The sequence below is a fragment of the Eptesicus fuscus genome, chromosome 16, assembly GCF_027574615.1.
Source record: "Eptesicus fuscus isolate TK198812 chromosome 16, DD_ASM_mEF_20220401, whole genome shotgun sequence".
Taxonomy (NCBI): Eukaryota; Metazoa; Chordata; class Mammalia; order Chiroptera; family Vespertilionidae; genus Eptesicus; species Eptesicus fuscus.
Window position 1 is genome coordinate 45,221,622 of NC_072488.1, and position 18,878 is coordinate 45,240,499.

Here is an 18,878-nt window from a genome sequence, read left to right on the forward strand (position 1 = left end):
CAGGTGGCCCCGTGGGAAAGCTAGTCCTGGAGGCCTGCAAGGCTGGGCTCAAGCATCTGTAGTTACCTCCCACAGTGGGCAGCCTGCACCCTGGGCTTCCCGCCCCTCCCTCAGCTGCAGTCTTGCCACGAAAAAACAGAGACTGTTTGAAACTGTTGGCTCCAGGAGATAGGGGGCCCCACACAGACAAATTTCCACTTGGACTCCCCACTCCAGGGAAGGAACAAGGCCTCAGGGTTGCCAAGGGTGTGAGAGGGGTTCTCTGTTCTTAAAAGAGACCTGAGAAGGTGTCACCCAGCCCCTCCTCTCTCCTAGAGACCGCATGGACCGTGGAGCAAGCAGGCGGCCCAGCAGCTCCAAGACCCGGCTGAAATCCAGCCTCAGTGGTACAGATGCTGCCTGCTCTCAGCCTGGCCCCTCTCACCTGCGGGGGTGGCAGGGCACAGGGGTGCTTGGGGGAGGAGCAGGCAGGCTGGGCTCCTGGCTGGAAATGCCTGCAATGCTTGTTATTTCTATTTTCATTCTCCCCTCAAGCTGAGGGCCTTTCAGACTTGCTAAGAGTTATGAAGTGATATGTCTTCTTCACTGCACCATACCTGGGGGCATACACTATATGTCTGTCCCATTACTGGTGGTGTTACTTTGATCACTTGGTTAAAGTGATGATTGTAGGGTTCTGGACTGTAAAAATACTCTTGCTATGAATAAGTATTTTACAGAAGCGATACTCCGAGACTACGCAATGGGCAACCAGATAAAATACAGGGAGCCCACATTTATTTGAATTTCAGATAACCAACAAGTACTTTTCAAAAAGTGTATGACCGTCTTCCCAAATTATTTACCTAAAATTCAAATTTCATTGTGTCTTGTATTTTTTTTTTTTAGCAAATAAGATATACTTTATTTTAATTTCATTTTTCAGTGACACTATACATTCAATATTATTTTGTATTAGTTTCAGGTGCATCTTGTATTTTTATTTGCAGGACCTGGGAACCCTACAATGTAAAATATATTGTTCCAGATCCAACTTCACCCAATTGTTTTGACATCCATTGACGATTCTGAATCAATGGTTCACCAAATTAGTTGTTTTCTAACTCCATCACTCTTATACATTTATTTATTAGTTGGCACTTCACCTGTCCACCCTTTTAGCCACACTTTACAGTAACGGGCGGACAGTAGGCGCTCAGGTATTTATTTGTTCCAGCAACGAATGAACAAATGCTCAGCTTGGTTGGGCTTCTGGGACCTGCTGCGTCTGGCAAGGGCTTGCCTTCCTCAGCCAATCACCGCGTGGTCCCGAGGCTTCCGAGCCTTCCAGGGCCTCGCTCCGTGCTCTCCTTGCTCCAATCACAAGCAAGGCTTTACTGGGCAGGGACCAATGGGTGCCGGCGAGAGGCGGGGCCCGACACGCGCCCGCGGTATAACCGCGCTGCCTGAGCGCGCGCTTCCCTTCAGGCTCCGACGCCGGTGCGGGGCATGGCTGCTTCGTCCCTCGTGTCCACCTTGGCCATTCGGCTGCTCCGACCCGCACAGAACTGCTGCTTCCGTCGTTGTCCACTCCATTTCTCGGCTGTTCGGTAAGAGAGTAGGGAGCGGGGGCCGCCTGGGCTCAGAGGGACTCCGAGGGACTTCCTGAGCATCTGCGTCCGGGCCGGCTTGTCCAGCGAGAGGACTGGCGGGGCGACGTGGCAGCCGAGCGCGGCCGCAGCCAGGGACCTGGGTGCTCGCCCGGCGCGGTGGGCTGTGACCAGTGCCAGCCTTTCGGAGGGGGCCTGCCTCCCGCAGGCTCGGGGCGTCGATCTTTCCCGGGGCCAGTCCGCTGGCGGGACGGGGTCCCCGGGGCGGAGCAGAGGCACTGGCGCCCCGATGTACAGGAACACGCCGAAGTTACCGGGCGGAACCTGTCGGCTGCCCCGGGTGATGCCGAGATCCGTCTTGGTGAAAGCAGAGGAGACGCTTTGGCGCGCGCCGGGGAAGGGTTCGGAATGAGCAGCCTTCAGCGGCAGTCCTTCCCCGGGACCCTAGCGGCGGCGGGGGTTGGTGCAGTCTGATGAAATCCCCGAGCCGCCCAGCTCCGGGGCACCGCACTGCCCACCGCTCCTGGACGTGGGTGTGGCTCGCGCCTCTCGACACCCGGCCCTTTCCCTCCCGAGGGAATAAATGCTGTGAGCACCTGGGCTTTGGCTGCAGCCCACCCAAGAGCTGGTCAACGCCAGGCAGTGTCAATTGAGCTGATAAATACCAGGAAGGAGGAGGGGAGGTAATAGTTTTTTTTCCGGTGGGTTTGTTTGTTTGTTTGTGTTAACTGGACCTCACACTCTCCATCTTAAACCTAGATTGCAGAGCCTTTGGGGTAGCTGTGATTTCTCTCCCTGAATCTGTGCACTTTTCCATCTTTGGAGCCTTAGCATTGCCAGCGACCTGAGCCTTGTAAGAGCAGCCCTTTCTTTCCTACAGGCACGGTGCTGTGCCCCACTGTGCGAATTCAGAGGTGATGAAAACTGTTCCTTAGTGGAACTCACCTGTCAAGGGGCAGAACACACGTGTGTCGTTTCCTCTCGGTGTGAAAATGTTATTAGAGACATCGCCAGGGAGCTGTAGAAGCACAGGATGCGGATTCATGCGCTCTTGAAAGAAGACTTGGGCGGGGACACTCAAGGCTTTTCTTCCTTTTTTTTTTTTTTAAGGCTTTTCTTGGTCTGACCCTGACCTGCCTCTCCAGTATCTCTGTTACAGTCTGTTCTCCTCCTCCTTCTTCCTCCCTTCCTGAGTTCTGGTCACTTGGGCCTGTGGCTTTTATGATTGAGTAGAGATTTATAACTGTCCTCTAGTTTATTACCTACAGAACTGGACCAGTTTGCTTGCTCTCCAGCAGCAAATACCCCCCTTTTACTTGCCTTTCTGAATGAACAGGTAGACTCCCACGTCTCTGAGGGCAATAGTCAGCTTGGTATTTATGGTTCCGTTGTATTGCTTTACTGCTGGCATGTAGAACTTTTAAAAAATATTTGTTATTTTTTATTTCTAAAGAGGCTACATTAATTTCTTTTTTAGGGGGTTGGTCTGAGAGTTTCACGAACATAAACGCATGGTGAGAGAGGGAGAGAACTGTAGTCTAGGAGACAGTGGGGTATAGGGAAAAGGGGACTTTGGAGGCAGAGGTTTGCATTTGTATCTTGTATCTTCTGTCCTCAGTTTCCCCTTCTGCGTAACAGGGTTATTATAACAGCCCCAAGGTAACTGAGAGTAATGAATGCAAAAGTCTTAGCAAAACATCTAGTGTTTAATAGGTATTAGTTCCATCCCACTGTGTGTCTGTCTTCATCCATTTCTGTTAGTGGATAACAAGAATTCTTTCTAAAATAATCAGATCTTGAACGGTAAAATGCACCTGGTGTTAATTGGATTAGGAGGAGAGTGGAGATGCTACTGACTAGAATCTTAGTTTTGATTTTGAATAATCCTCGTGACTTCTTTCTAGTTCATAATTTTAATGGAAAATTTTCTAAACACATCGTGAAAGCACTAAATTGCGAAATAAGTATTAGCTAATATAGTTAATGTGTTTTGGGTTTCCCATGGAACTGAGTCTGTCTTTCTGTTTATTCTGAGGTATCTGCCCTTTGGCAAAAAAAGATGATGGTAAGTTAGGTTATGACTCACTTGTGGGGCTGTTCCACATGTTGCTGAGCTGTGGCATGCAGAGGAGGGCTGAAACAGTTACATTACGAGAAAAAGCATTGTGGCTTTTTTGTTTTGGTTCTTGTTATTCTTTGACAGTTTTGTCTTTTTTTTTTTTTAAGCAAATTGGCACAACATCCAGAATCTGCCTTTGGGACTTGGAACACTGGTTTGTTTATTCCAGAACCCTGTGTCCTTAACTTCAGTGTATCATTCTTAGCCCAAATGTGCTGTTACATTCTCTCTAAGTTTATTGCTTTCAAAAGGAACTTTTTAGTGAATTGCAAGCTAAGTCCTTTTCATGGAATACTTACATATGTATATCTATATATACGAGAGGCCTGGTGCATGAAATTCCTGCACCGGGGGGGGGGGGGGGAGGGGGAGGGGGTCCCATCAGCCCAGCCTGCACCCTCTCCAATCTGGGACCCCTCGGGGGGAGTCGGATATCCCTCTCACAATCCAGGACTGCTGGCTCCCAACTGCTCACCTGCCTGCTGGCCTGGTCACCCCACATAGCCTGCTGTTCAGTCGTTTGGTCGTCCCTCACGAACCCCCCTGCCGGCCTTGTCGCCCCATGCTGCTGTTTGGTCATTACTGTGATGGCGTCCTGGACAATTTGCACATTTCTCTATTATTAGTATAGATATATCCTTATGAGTATATAAGTAGATACATATATCTATTGCATATTAAGGTTACATATATATGTACGTGTGAATATAAATCTAACCAACAGAAGAAAGTAAGAAATTAATTTTTTTCTTTTTTTAAAATTTAATAAATCTTTATTGTTCAGATTATTACAATTGTTTCTCCTTTTCCCCCCCATAGCTCCCCTCCACCCGGTTCCCACCCCACCCTCTGCCGTTACCTCCCCGCACTATCTTCATCCATAGGTGTATGATTTCTGTCCAGTCTCTTCCTGCACCCCCCACACCCCTTTCCCCCTGAGAATTATCAGTCCACTCCCTTTCTATGCCCCTGATTCTATTATATTCACCAGTTTATTCTGTACCTCAGATTTTTAATTCACTTGATTTTTAGGTTCACGTGTTGATAGATATGTATTTATTGTTCATAATTTTTATCTTTACTGTTTTCTTCTTCCTCTTCTTAAAGAATACCTTTTAGCATTTCATATAATACTGGTTTGGTGGTGATGAACTCCTTTAGGTTTTTCTTATCTGTGAAGCTCTTTAGCTGACCTTCAGTTCTGAATGTCAGCTTGGCTGGGTAGAGTACTCTTGGTTGTAGGTTCTTGCTATTCATCACTTTGACTATTTCTTGCCACTCCCGTCTGGCCTGCATAGTTTCTGTTGAGAAATCAGCTGACAATCATATGGGTGCTCCCTTGTAGGTAATTTACTGTTTTTCTCTTGCTGCTTTTAATATTCTTTCTTTGTCTTTTGCTCTTGGCATTTTAATTATGATGTGTCTTGGTGTGGTCCTCTTTTGGATTCCTTTTGTTTGGGGTTCTGTGTGCTTCCTGGACTTGTAAGTCTATTTCTTTCACCAGGTGGGGGAAGTTTCCAGTCATTATTTCTTCAAATAGGTTTTCAGTATCTTGCTCTCTCTCTTCTTCTGGCACCCCCATAATTCTGATGTTGGTACGCTTGAAGTTGTCCCAGAGGCTTCTTACATTATCTTCAACTTTTTGGATTCTTTTTTCTTTTTGCTTTTCCGGTTAAGTGTTTTTTGCTTCTTTGTATTTCAAATCTTTGACTTGATTCTTGCGTTCCTCTAGTCTGCTGTTGGGTGTCTGTATAATATTTTTTATTTCAGTCAGTGTATGTTTAATTTCTAGTTGGTCCTTTTTCATATCCTCGAGGGTCTCGCTAAATTTATCGGCCTTTTCTAGGAAATTCTTAAAAAACCTTATAACCGTGGTTTTGAATTCTATATCCAGTCGTTTGTTTTCCTCCATTTCTTTCGTTTGTGGTCTGTTTCTTTGTCTCCGCATTTTTGCTGCTTCCCTGAGTTGGTAGGGTAGCTTTGTGTGCTAGGTTTCCTATATGGCCCAGTGGGTCGGCCTCCCCAGTTACCTGAGGTAGACACTCTTAGTGCACCCCTTTGTGGACTGTGTGTACAGCCTTGTTGTAGTTAAGTCTTGATTGTTGTCGGTATCACTGGGAGGAATTGCCCTCCAGGCCAACTGGCTGTGAGTATCAGCTGTGTCTATGCCGGGAGACCTTCTGTGCTGGAGACAGCCTTATAGGACCAGACTTGCAAAGTTGCAAAAGCTTCTGTGCTCAGCTTGGATGGGGAGGAGTCTCAGGGCTGAGCAGACAGTCTTGGCTTCCCGTCAGCCCTGCCCTTGCGCGCGCACCTCCAGACCTCTGCCTTCCGCGGCTCCCCTGCGTTTCCACCTGACAGTCCAGATCCCCCTGTAAGAGCGTGGGTCCCCAGGGGCTTGCCCAGAACTGGGGTTCAGTGCAGTCGGAACTGGGGTTCAGTGCAGTCAGGAGCTTCCGACTCCCTTCCGCTAGGGAAAGCCTGTGGCAACCTCCGCAGTCAGTCTTCTCTGCGTGCACTCGTGTGCGCGCACGCCTCTAGACCCCTGCCCTCCACGGCTCCCCCAAGTCTCCGTGTGCCTTTCTCTCGACCTGACAGTCCAGACTCCCCCCTTATGAGCCTGGGTCCACAGGGTTTCAGCCGGAACTGGGGTTCAGTGCAGTTGGGGCTTCCTTTCCCCTCCCGCCAGAGAAAGCCAGCCAGGCACTCGGCCGCCCTTCCTCTCTGCGCGCGTGTCTCCGTACCTCAGCCCTTTGCAGCTCCTCTGATTCTCCGTGAGCTTTTCTCTTTCCTTCTAGTTGTAGAATTTCCACTCAGCCAGCTTTCCTGTGGTTCTGGATGATGTCCGTTCTGTCTTTTAGTTGTAGTTTTGAAATTGTTGTGGGAGGCAGCAGTTTAGGTGCTTACCTATGTCGCCATCTTGGTTTCTCCAAGAAATTAATTTTTATTGAATATATATGCCTGGAAGTTTATATGTTATTTCATTCAATATAAATGAGTGTCCTAAGCCTTCTGTAGTTTTTCACTCTAAAGTGTCCTAAGATTTCAAAATGCTTTTCTGGCCTGGTGTGGGGAGGTATTCCTGGTACTAATATAGATCAGGCATGTTGCCAGGGGTACTTGTATCAGCAAAGTCCTTTTTTTTTTTCTTCATATATTTTTATTGATTTCAGAGAGGAAGAGAGAGATAGAAACACCAATGATGAGAGAGAATCATTGACCAGCTGCCTCCTGCACAGCCCCAACTGGGGATTGAGCCTGGGTCCCTTAGTCCTCAGGCTGACGCTCTATCCACTGAGCCAAACAAGCTAGGGTAGCAAAGCCCTTTTAATGAAGTCCCCTTCAATTCTAATTCTGAACTGGATTTGTAAATATTAACATGTTTTCAATTCCTTAATGTACCATGGATCTATATGAAACGATATTAATTTGTGCTGTGCTAGTACTATTAGATATAATCTGGGTAAAAGTATTTGGTTGTAAAAAAAAAAGTACTTGCCTTGCTATAAAATGATATCTTCTTAATACCTCACAAGATGCAAATACAGATTAACCCTTTGCACTCGCTTGCTTTTTTCTCGATTCCTTTATTCTAATGCTAACCGTGTCGAGTCACACTTGACATCCGAGTGCAAAAGGTTAATATAAGGTTTAGATATAAAATTACTGTTTTGTACCTAAGACATTGAGATGTAAAGTACTTATTTAATCATAATGCTGTTAACGAAAAAAAACCATTGAAACCTGTAAAGAATTTTGTGAGTTTATTTGAGCCAAATTGTCGACATATGCCGGGAAGCAGAACCTCAATGAATTGAGATAATGCTCCGGAGAATGCAGGGTTACATCTATATTTATACCTTGAAATCAAAGAAAAGGGACGTAGGTGAGTTACATGAAATCCATTGGTGACAGATTAGGGAGGTGGGACAAAGCAAAGCGGGGGGGGGGGGGGGGGGGGGGGGGGGGGAACCTCTGGGATTGGGTGAAAAGTGAAATGATGGACATGTGCTTCTCTTACAGAGATAGATACAGGATACTTTAACGTAATTAACAGTTGACAATTAACTTGATAACAATAACAATGAAGGAATGTCCCGGTGCCATTTGTTGTGCCCTGAGGGGTCCGGGGTAAAAAGGAAGTTACAAGTTACCCAGACATCTCACAGATATGTTATCTTAGAGGCAAAAAGGCAAATGGGCTCAGGAAAGAAGATCTAAGTTGATCTTTGTCAGGGAAGATATCGGACTAGGACATGACTACCCACTATAACCTGTTTGTAGTTAAATATTTAATTTTCAAACCATCCTTTGTGGTTATTTCAGGTCTCTGAGTTTGCAAGACGGCCACGCAGGCCTCCCCTGAGCTTGTCAGGTTAGCATGTGGCTCCTTTCTTTCACAATGCAAATAAAAAGCAGACAATAAAGGCTTAAAGACTGTTAAAACTTTAAAATTCGCCCTAGCTGGTTTGGCTCAATGGATAGAGCGTTGGCTTACGGACTGAAGGGTCCCAGGTTCAATTCCGGTCAAGGGCACATGCCTGGGTTGCAGGCTCGATCCCCAATAGAGCGTGTGCAGGAGGCAGCCGATCAATGATTTTCTCTCATCTTTGATGTTTCTATTGCTCTCTCTCCCTCTCTGAAATCAATAAAAATGTTTTTTTTTTTAAAAAAAACACACTTTAAAATTCTATTTTAATTAGTAGGCCTTGAGAATTAATCATATCTGACCATACAAGTCATCCAGTATCTTGATGTTGTCCTTGAGAATTAAGTATGTGCCATGAGCCTGGCTGGCGTGGCTCAGTGGTTGAGTGTCAACCTATGAACCAGGAGGTTACGGTTCGATTCCCAGTCAGGACACATGCCCAGGTTGCGGGCTCAGTCCCCAGTGTGGGGCATGCAGGGGGCAGCTGATCAATGATTCTCTCTCATCATTGATGTTTCTATCTCTCTCCCTCTTCCTTCCTTCCTGAAATCAATACAAATATTTTTTTTAAAATGTGCCATGAGGGGAAGTAGATTGTTTTAATGTTTCAAACAGTTGTGTTTCATTGGTCTTGAGGTTGGAGCATTCCTCATGACACTGAGGACACAAATCTAAAGGGAAAGACTTGTTTTCAGTGGCATCTTTGTGCTTAAGGAGCAGATGCTTATCCTACTTTACGTAATGGGAACTTTGTTGTAAGGATTTGTGTGGAAATAAGGAAACCAGGAATCTTCCATATTGGAACGCAGGAAGAGCTGTCTAACCAGTTCCCAGTTCTTGTTGGGAAGAGATAGCCTTTCAAAGATCTGAACACGGTTTTGGTGACTGGAGGTTCCTCCAGATCCTGAGTTTCCGCATTGCCCCACCCCAACCAGCAGTTTTCCCTCCAACAGGACTGCTCTTCCCTCTGTCCTATGACTGGATGCTAGCAACACGGGCAAAACACAAACTACAAATGGTATATCAGCACATAGGAAGAACTATTTAACCTCACAGTGGGGAGGGGGTAAAATAAAACAATAATTTTATTTATCTGTTTGTTTTTTTTAGCCTATCAATTTGTGAACGTGCAGGAGGCTGTGGCATTAAAAGCCTAGACCAGTGGTCGGCAAACTGCGGCTCGCTAGCCACATGCGGCTCTTTGGCCCCTTGAGTGTGGCTTTTCCACAAAATACCACGTGCGGGCGCGCATGTACAGTGCGATTGAAACTTTGTGGCCCATGCGCAGAAGTCGGTTTTTGGCTCTCAAAAGAAATTTTCAATCGTTGTACTGTTGATATTTCGCTCTGTTGACTAATGAGTTTGCCGACCACTGGCCTAGACTCAGGACTGAGACAGAGCTGGGTGTGAGACCCCACTTCGCCGAGTACCAGCTGTCAGTTACTTAAACCCTCTGAGCTTCAGATTAGTGATGGGAACTGTTTCAGTCAACTTTCTACTCCTGCATGTGTAGCTGAAGACAGATTTCCCACTTGGAATTTGTTCTTCAGATTGCACTTGTTCCTCAGGTTAGGCACCATGTATTTTAATTTAAACTGTAGGTTTTGGGTATTTTTCCCCTACGTTATTGAGAAATAATCGACATACACCACTGTATAAGGTATACAACATGATGGTTTGCTTTGTCTATATTATGAAATGATTACCACATAGGTTTAGTTAACATTTATATCACGTCATGCAGACACAATAAAAAGAAAAAAAATATTTTCTCCTTGTGCTGAGAACTCTTAGAATCTACTCTCTTAACAGCTTTCCTCTGTATCATGCGGCAGTGTTAACTGTAGTCATCATGTTGTGCATCACATTCCTTGTACTTAATTATCTTATAACTGGAAATTTGTACCTTTTGACCACTTTCCTCCAATTCCCCCTACTCCTCTCCCTCAAAATTTGGGTTATTTCATACTCTTCTTTGTAGTCTGATCTTTACTTTTTACAAAAACTCAAGCTAGTATTTGGTTTTGTGACTCTGTTGCCTCCTGCAGCAATGAAGCCGTTGTCATTTCTGGAAGGAAACTTGCCCAGCAGATCAAGCAGGAAGTGCGGCAGGAGGTGGAAGAGTGGGTGGCAGCCGGCAACAAACGGCCGTACCTGAGCGTGGTTCTGGTTGGCGAGAATCCTGCAAGTCATTCCTATGTCCTCAACAAAACCAAGGCTGCTGCAGATGTGGGTAGGTGTCACTCTCCGATCCGGTCCGCTTTTAACGTGAGGCTTCTCCGGGGCAAACCCCATGTAACTTATTACTCTTTTTTTTTCTGACTAGAGACCCAAGCAGAAGAAGCTAATATGATTGAATAATAGACAAAACTTTGTCAGAAACAGGGTGTATCTATTGGGGAGGCTTATACACTAGGACAAAAGGAATATGGTTTATCTTATCTTTGCCTCTGGTTTTAACATTGGATGGAGTGGCCTTGAACGCACCTCTGCTTTTCTTGAGCAATGATAAGAGGATCTGACTGAGGTGTTTGAGCACTTGTCATTTAAGGCAGTAGAGTGGGGGTGGGGCAGATTGAGGAGACCTCAGTGATGTAGCCTAGGACACAGCATAGAGTTGAAGGAAATGAATAACTGATTTCCGGGAAATAGCTTTTGATTTCTTCACCGGTTGGTTCCAAAGCCAGTTAAACCTTGCAGCTTAGAAGTGGTTGAAGTTTTGAATGCCGAAGGCGTGGGTCTGGGTGGGCGGTGGGAGATTTGTGGTCTACGTCTCGCTGTACCACAGGCTTTGTGTGGGGTAGACCAGAGGTGGGTGGGCTCACCTGTGGGTCAGTAATCTGAGCAGGTGCCCTGTCTGTCCTTCTGAAGGGCTGTGAAAGGATTGGCGTGACTGGGCAGTGTTACTGGACTGTGAGCCCTTGGTATATACTTTTTTCAATTGGTATACTCTCTTCTTTATTCCTGAAGAGTGAGGACTCCTGCCCTTCTCATTGGAAAACCTTTAGAGCCTCTAGAAAATAGCAAGCCGTGTTTTCCTAAGACCGTGGTCGGCAAACTGCGGCTCGCAAGCCACATGCGGCTCTTTGGCCCCTTGAGTGTGGCTCTTCCACAAAATACCACGGCCTGGGTGAGTCTGTTTTGAAGAAGTGGCGTTAGAAGAAGTTTAAGTTTAAAAAATTTGGCTCTCAAAAGAAATTTCAATCGTTGTACTGTTGATATTTGGCTCTGTTGACTAATGAGTTTGCCGACCACTGTCCTAAGACATTGGAAGGTACCATGCTGCAGGGGAAAACGGGGACTTTGAAACTGGAAGACTGGTTTCGCTACTAGCTGGCTTGTTTGTTTCACTGTGCCTGTCTCCTGTCCACAAAACGAGGTTAATGAGGATTACATAAATAACATACAGAAACGTCAAGCTAGCATTCTCTAGTGTATATATTTGTGACCTTACTATTTCAGGTTCTTTTTGAGCTGATTCATGCTTTTGAGCTACCAGGTGGATGTGATAATAAAAACCTCAATAGCAGAAGACTGTGGCAGGCAACATTGCATATAAATGCCTCTCTCTCTCTCTCTCTCTCTCTCTATATATATATATATATATATATATATATATATATAATATATTTTTATTGACTTCAGAGAGAAAGGGAGAGGGAGAGAAATAGAAACGTCAATGATGACAGAAAATCATCTATCAGCTGCCTCCCGAACGCCCCCTACTGGAGACCAAGCCTGCAACCTGGGCATGTGCCCTGACCAGGAATCAAACCCAGGACCCTTCAGTCCACAGGCTGGCGCTCTATCCACTGAGCAAAACTGGCTAGGGCATGGCTCAATATATTTTAAAAATATATATTTTTACTGATTTTTACAGAGAGGAAGGGAGAGGGACAGAGAGCCAGAAACAACGATGAGAGAGAAACATCGATCAGCTGCCTCCTTCACACCTCCCACTGGGGACGCGCCTGCAACCAAGGCACATGCCTTGACTGGAATCGAACTTGGGACCCATCAGTCCACAGGCCGATGCTCTATCCACTGAGCCAAACCGGTTAGGGCTACCTCAGTATTTTTTAACTTTGAAATTTTCTTATAGGAATCAGCAGTGAGACAATTGTGAAACCCGCTTCAATTTCAGAGGAAGAACTGTTGAACTTAATCAATAAACTAAATAATGACGATAACGTCGATGGCCTCCTTGTTCAGCTGCCGCTCCCCGGTGAGTTTTGGGCTCCACCATTTAAAAGGATTTCTGAGGAGTGGAGAGGCCTGGTTACTTTACACTGCTGGCCCCTAGAGTGAATCCGACTCAAAGGGGAGGTGAAGTCCAGAGAGTGAATTTTTTATTAAATATGGGGCAGACCTACTCAATGAGGGGAAGCAGAGTTTGCCACCCTAAGATATGGCTTTGGGGATATTGATTATTTTAAGCTGGTTATTTTCAAGAAACAGAAGGCTCAGCGTAAACCTTTGACCTTCCCTCTGACTGCCTAAGGGAATTTAGATAGAGGTCCTGCTCCAGGAAGGGAGATAGCATCCGAGATATGAACCAGGTGTGATAAGCGGAGAGAAGGTTAGCAAGCCCCTTTGATCAAAGTCTTCTCCGTGTCCCATTGTTAAAGATGGTCCAACAAACATGTATTTACCAAACATTTGCTTTTCCATCTCCATGTGAATTACCTTCCAGTTCCCAACCACAACCCCCTTTCTCCTTAGCTCACAATCGCATATAAGCCTTAACTGCCTAATCTGTCCTGGGTCTCATATTATTTTTCTTTCTTTTTCTTTTATTAGAGAGAAAGGAAACATTGATCCGTTGTTCTACCTGGTTATGCATTCATTGGTTGATTCTTGTGTGTGCCCTGACCAGGGAGTGAACTTGCAATCTTGGTGCGTTGGGATGACACTCTAACCTACTGAGCTCCCCAGCCAGGGCCAGTGTCATATTCTTATGGAATCCTGGAATATACATACATATTAAGTTTGGACATTTTCTCCTGTTCATCTATCTTATGTTCATTTGATTATTAGTCCAGCCAGAAGAATTTAGAAAGATAGAAAGAAAAATAAAATTTCCTCTCCCACATCAGAATACCAATTACTCCCTGATTTGACATTGAGATCTTGATACCAGGAACAGTGCAGGGAAGCAGTTATACAAGAGGACGTTGGCTTTGAAACTGGCATTTGGCTTTGCTTGATGTGTTCCTTCTGAGCGGATGGATGAAGTAAATCATCGAGGCACGTAGAGGCAAGTTGTAGAGAGAGAACAGGTTAGCACAACAAACCAGATAGGCTGGGTCAAGCAGGGGTAACTATGCAACAGTGACTGAGGCCACTGGTCTGGTCTCTTTCAGAGCACATCGATGAGAGGAAGGTCTGCAACGCTGTTTCTCCAGACAAGGATGTTGATGGCTTCCACGTCATCAATGTGGGGCGACTGTGTTTGGACCAGTATTCCATGTTACCGGCTACCCCCTGGGGTGTGTGGGAAATAATTAAGCGAACTGGTAGGTCTGTCCCACAGTTGTACGTCCGTTAGTATTATGAAAGTAGTACTTGCAAATGGTAAAAGAGTGAAAACTCCCACCCATGACCTCTAGTCTTACTCCCCAGAGCCTTTTTAGCAGTTGCCTATGACTGTTTATTTTTTTAATTTAATTTTATTGTTGACAATATTAAGAGATGTCTCCCATCTTCTCCCTTATTGACCCCCTCCACCCAACCCCCACCCCACCCAGGCCTTCCCCATGCTATTGTCTGTGCCTACGACTGTTTTGTTCTCTGCGGACAGAAGCCTCAGAGAAGGGAACTTTGGTAGTGGTGATAGTGCACATTTATGTAACATTTTGTAGTTGACAAAATGTTTTCTTTAAGCCTTGAAGTGATAGGGCCAATTGACTGAGGCAATCAGCTTGGCGACTTCCTTCATTATTATAATTAGATTCACGTCCTAGGCCATCTGCCTTTTCCTTTGGTGCCCTAAGACAGTCTGGCATTACTTTAAAATATATATTATTTTTAAAGATAATTCTTTATTGTTGAGAGTACTACGTATGTCCCCCTTTTCCCCTCATTGATCCCCTGTATGTTTTTAAATAGGCATTCCCACCCTCGGGAAGAATGTGGTTGTAGCTGGAAGGTCCAAAAATGTTGGGATGCCCATTGCAATGTTGCTACACACAGATGGGGCGCACGAACGTCCTGGAGGTAAGCGAATCGCTTTCAGAAGAGTGTCTTCTCCCTCATGGGAGACCTTCGGAGGCTGTCCTGTGGACAGAGTGTTCACTTTGTTAAACATCCAAGGAACATTGTATTTGTTTGCATTTGTTGTAATTTTGTTAACAGATATCCTATATAATAAAACCCTAATATGCAAATTGACCAAACGGTGGAACAACTGGCGGAACGACCCGTCGCTATGATGCGCACTGACCACCAGGGGACAGATGCTCCACCCAAGAGCTGCCCCCAGGTGGTAAGTGTGCTCCCACAGGGGGAGTGCCGCTCAGCCAGAAGCCAGGCTTATGGCTGGTGAGCACAGCAGCGGTGGCGGGAGCCTCTCTCGCCTCCGCTGCAGGCAGGTGGTAAGGAGCGAAGGGTCCAGGACTGCAAGAGCCCCAGACTGTGAGAGGGATGCCTGACTTCCCCTGGGGATCAGGCCTAAGCTGGCAGGCGGACATCCCCCAAGTGGTCCCAGACTGCGAGAGGGTGCAGGCCAGGCTGAGGGACCCTCCCCCGGCCCTCTCCCCTCGCCAGTGCACAAATTTCGTGCACCGGGCCTCTAGTTTGGGGTATAATCTTTGTAGGAGAAGCTGTACTCAGTGTCACCTGGAAGTTTATTTATATTCATTTATTATGAAACTAGTTCAGAAATGGATAAGCCTCAAAAATTTAAGTTTTTATAAGTATAAGCATGGTTGTAGGCAATTAGAAATTTTCAGTTATGGCTTTGATAGTTGGAGTTAAGAGGCAATTCTTTTTCAAAGTTAGTATCTTGCTCTGTGTCATTTGGTAGAAAACAAATCTTCGACCCATTGCAAAAGATTGACTTAATATGACTAATGTGTCATTATGTCAAATTCTGTTAATTTGTTTAAGAAAAAGCCTCATATCAGAGTTATCATGTGTGATTATCATAATGTGAACCTACATAATTACATCAGAAATAATGGCAAAACTAAATATTTCCAGATATCTTCTAGCAAACTTAAAAAATAACCCTTGAGTAATTCTGGTGATATTTTATTTAGCAAAGGTAAAATTCTTGGAAAAACTGTTTTATTTAGGCTAAAGAATAAATCTAGTTATATATGACTCCAAAGATTAGAGCTAGAAGTAAGGTAAAAGTTACAAGAAATTGAGTATTAATTAAAAATAAATAAATAAAAAGACAATTGGCTGTCCAGAAAATATGGCACATGAATTAAGTCAATTATTAAGACATGAATTAAGTCAATTATTTTCTCAGAGATGTTGAGTTTCTACAATGGTTTGCCTAGTTGACACCTACTCCAATCCCAGCTTTGATTCAGAAATCAAGACATTTACTTTTTAATTCATAGGTGATGCCACTGTTACAATATCTCACCGATACACCCCCAAAGAGCAGCTGAAGAAACATACCATTCTTGCAGATATTGTGATCTCTGCTGCAGGTAAGAGCACCAGGGAAGGGGCAGAAGGACATCAGAAGATGGACCTCTTGTCTTAGAACTTGCCTGCTCCGCTGCCATTCCTTTCACTAGTGCCCCAGGATGACACCACGAGCTGCCTACAAAGATGAGGAAAGAGTTGTGCTTGGTAGAGTGGTTTCTGTCATTTCATCATAGATGTGATGGATGAAAGTTATTTCTGTAGTCTCAAAGGATTTCTGTTTACTCTATGAAGTTTAAATGTTTCCTTGGTTAATGGTTCTTGTAGGTATTTATAAAACAAGCTAACTAGTTCTTCCAGGTCTCTTAAAATTGAAATTAGATAAGAATCTGACAGGCGTTTTCAGATGTTTCAGTAAGGTGATCGATCATTCCTGTCTCTATTTCCCCAGGCATTCCAAATTTGATCACAGCAGATATGATCAAGGAAGGAGCAGCCGTCATTGATGTGGGAATAAATAGAATTCAGGATCCCATCACTGGTAAACCCAAGTTGGTTGGAGATGTGGATTTTGAAGGTAAATAGTATAATTTAAAAAAATATATAAAATCATTAAATACTACCATTAGTGGACATTTAGGACTAGTCATTTTCATATAAGTTTTAAACTTGTGTTACTCTGGTAATACCACTTAAAAGGCTTTCAACAAGAATTAAGAGAAATGTTTTTTAAAGTTAATAGACATTCTAGAATTATTTTAGTTGTTTATATCATAAAATTTTGGACAGCAGGTATAAACTTTTCAGGGAATTGTTTTTCCTTAGGGTTATTTCATAATTAAAACAACTTCAAGACTTTTAACAAGTCTGAAAATTTAATGAAGTGATTTCCCTAAACCATCGAGTCTCCTAAAAAGTGTTACAGATTTCTCATTTTAAGAGGAGATCCTAGACCTGGAATGTTAAAACAGTCCAGGAAAAAGCCATGTTCTTGAAAATTTGGCACTTCCTAGTACTGTAGATATCTCCTTTCAGTTCATAAGGCATTATGTTTATCTGAATTTTACGCTGATATTTCTAGCTTTCTCTTTCTATTAAAGCAGTCAGACCCAAGCCTAGGTAACCAAGTGTTTTTTTCTTTAAGATTGAGTTAAGACCTGGACAGGTGCTCACCAGTTGGTTAGAGCAGTGGTCACCAACCTTTCGGACCTCACGGACTACCAGTGGTCCACGGACCACCGGTTGGCGACCGCTGGGTTAGAGCATAGTCCCGATTCACCAAAGTTGCAGGTTCAGTCTCTGGTCAGGGCACATACAAGAAGCAACCAGTGAATGCATAACTGAGTGGAACAACAAATAGATGTTTCTCTCTCTCTCCCCCTTCCTCTCTCTCTAAAATCAATTTTAAAAGACTGGATTAAAAAAATCTTGCTTCTTTCCAGAAAATTGCTTTGCTTGGTATTTTGGGCAAACAGTATGAATAAATATAGCATATAAATAAATAAAATTAAGAAAATGTTGTAGGCAGGTATTAATTGAGGTAATGCTTACGGTAGACCTCCCATACAGTAAACCTACTGAGATGTTTCTTTTTAAGTAGACTTAATATGGAGGAAAGTGTGGCTGGTAGATTATAGGTGATTTAGATGTATAAATATTCCTTGAACAACTTTGCTTAGTATGTGCATGTTATTTTGTTAGTATGTTCAAAAGCCTTTACTCTTAATTAGATGTGATTAATATGAGTTTGAGGTTTATGAAGGTGCTTATGTATATTATTGCTTTTTTCCCCAATGCTTCCCATGATATGTTAAAATACATACATGTCCTTTGTCATAAGTAAAGCAGTCTGCTGTTTTGTTTCTTCCATGTAGAAGTCCGGAAAAAAGCCGGTTACATCACTCCAGTCCCTGGGGGTGTTGGTCCCATGACAGTGGCGATGCTAATGAAGAATACCATTATCGCTGCAAAAAAGGTGCTGAGGCTTGAAGAGCGGGTGGTACTGAAGTCTAAAGAGCTTGGAGTGGCAACTAATTAACTATTGTGTCTTCCGGGTCGTGAACAGTACTCCAAGCCGGTTCAAGAGGCAAAGCAGGCCAATAGAAATGCAGCATCTCTTATTTATTCTGCTGACATGGTTTTAAACAATGCTTTGTATTTATTGAAAGCTTAAATGGATGGATGCTTGTGCACATAGCTCTCCCCAGTACCTCACCAGGGATCGTGCCATCATCATGCTGGGTCATGTGATCTGGCCGTGAGAGGAGCCATTAGCCTGGTGGTTGCATGGGGGACACTCACATTGAGGAGGGCTGCTTTGTCAGACCACTTCAGTTACAAATTGCCTTTTCCAGGATTGCATTTCCCAAGTGCTATTCCAATAAGAGTTGATACTCACTTTAGGTTCCAAACCTTTTGAGCTCAACTGGTCAAACCAAAGGAAAAATGTTGCTAGAGAAAATTAGGGAAACGGCACAAAAGAAGAAATGATAGTAATTTGAGGAGAAAAAATTTATCCTAATTTTATATTGACTGAGAACCAGAAGAAAAGCTACCTGTTAATAGTGTCCTGTCATTTTAAAGCTTAGTTAGTCGTTGGGAAAATGTCTGTGTGCTATTAGCCTTTATTTTATGTGTGTTACCATTCATGAGGTCCCCTTTTGGTTTTCTGGGGTTGAAAGGCTTATTTTATAAGTAATTCACGTGTATTGTCATATTTGGTTTTTCCTATATCCTTAAACTTTATTGTTAATTTTTTTGTACTGTTGGGGAGGTCTGTATGGTTTCTTTAGTAGATCTTGAAACCTATTTTTGAAAAACAAAACTTGGGCTTGATAATCATTAGGGCAGTTGTATAAGTATGCAATTGCCTCTTCCACCAAAGAATTGTCAGCCTGCTACCTGCTTTCTCTGATGTACCTATTGGCTTTCCCTGATAGGTTTTTGAGAGCTTGAGTTAATATTGAATTTAATTAGACTTTCTGATTAAGTTTTTTTATTTTATTTTGTTTTTTAAATAAAACACTCTGACTAGTATGAAATGAGTTTCTGAAATACTGTATCTAACTGCTACTGTATTGTCTTAGTTGTGACCTAACCATAATTTTCTCATTGGCTGTAATCGATCTAGCTATGTCTG

General features: G+C 43.8%; 1 protein-coding gene across 3 annotated transcripts; it reads left to right on the top strand.

Moving 5' to 3' along the window:
• The first annotated feature begins 1,442 nt into the window (after positions 1–1,442).
• MTHFD2 (methylenetetrahydrofolate dehydrogenase (NADP+ dependent) 2, methenyltetrahydrofolate cyclohydrolase) lies at positions 1,443–18,783 on the top strand. 3 transcript variants are annotated; one of them, XM_008147430.3, is made up of 8 exons: positions 1,443–1,589; positions 10,186–10,370; positions 12,240–12,362; positions 13,501–13,653; positions 14,246–14,353; positions 15,709–15,801; positions 16,191–16,316; positions 17,614–18,783. In XM_008147430.3, exons 1-8 carry the CDS (start codon positions 1,489–1,491, stop codon positions 17,775–17,777), a joined length of 1,053 nt encoding a protein of 350 aa, XP_008145652.1. In that variant the 5' UTR covers positions 1,443–1,488; the 3' UTR covers positions 17,778–18,783. The 3 variants fall into 3 exon arrangements, with proteins under 3 accessions (XP_008145652.1, XP_054584226.1, XP_054584227.1); XM_054728251.1 differs by lacking the exon at positions 16,191–16,316; XM_054728252.1 differs by lacking the exon at positions 13,501–13,653.
• Positions 18,784–18,878: the final 95 nt, after the last annotated feature.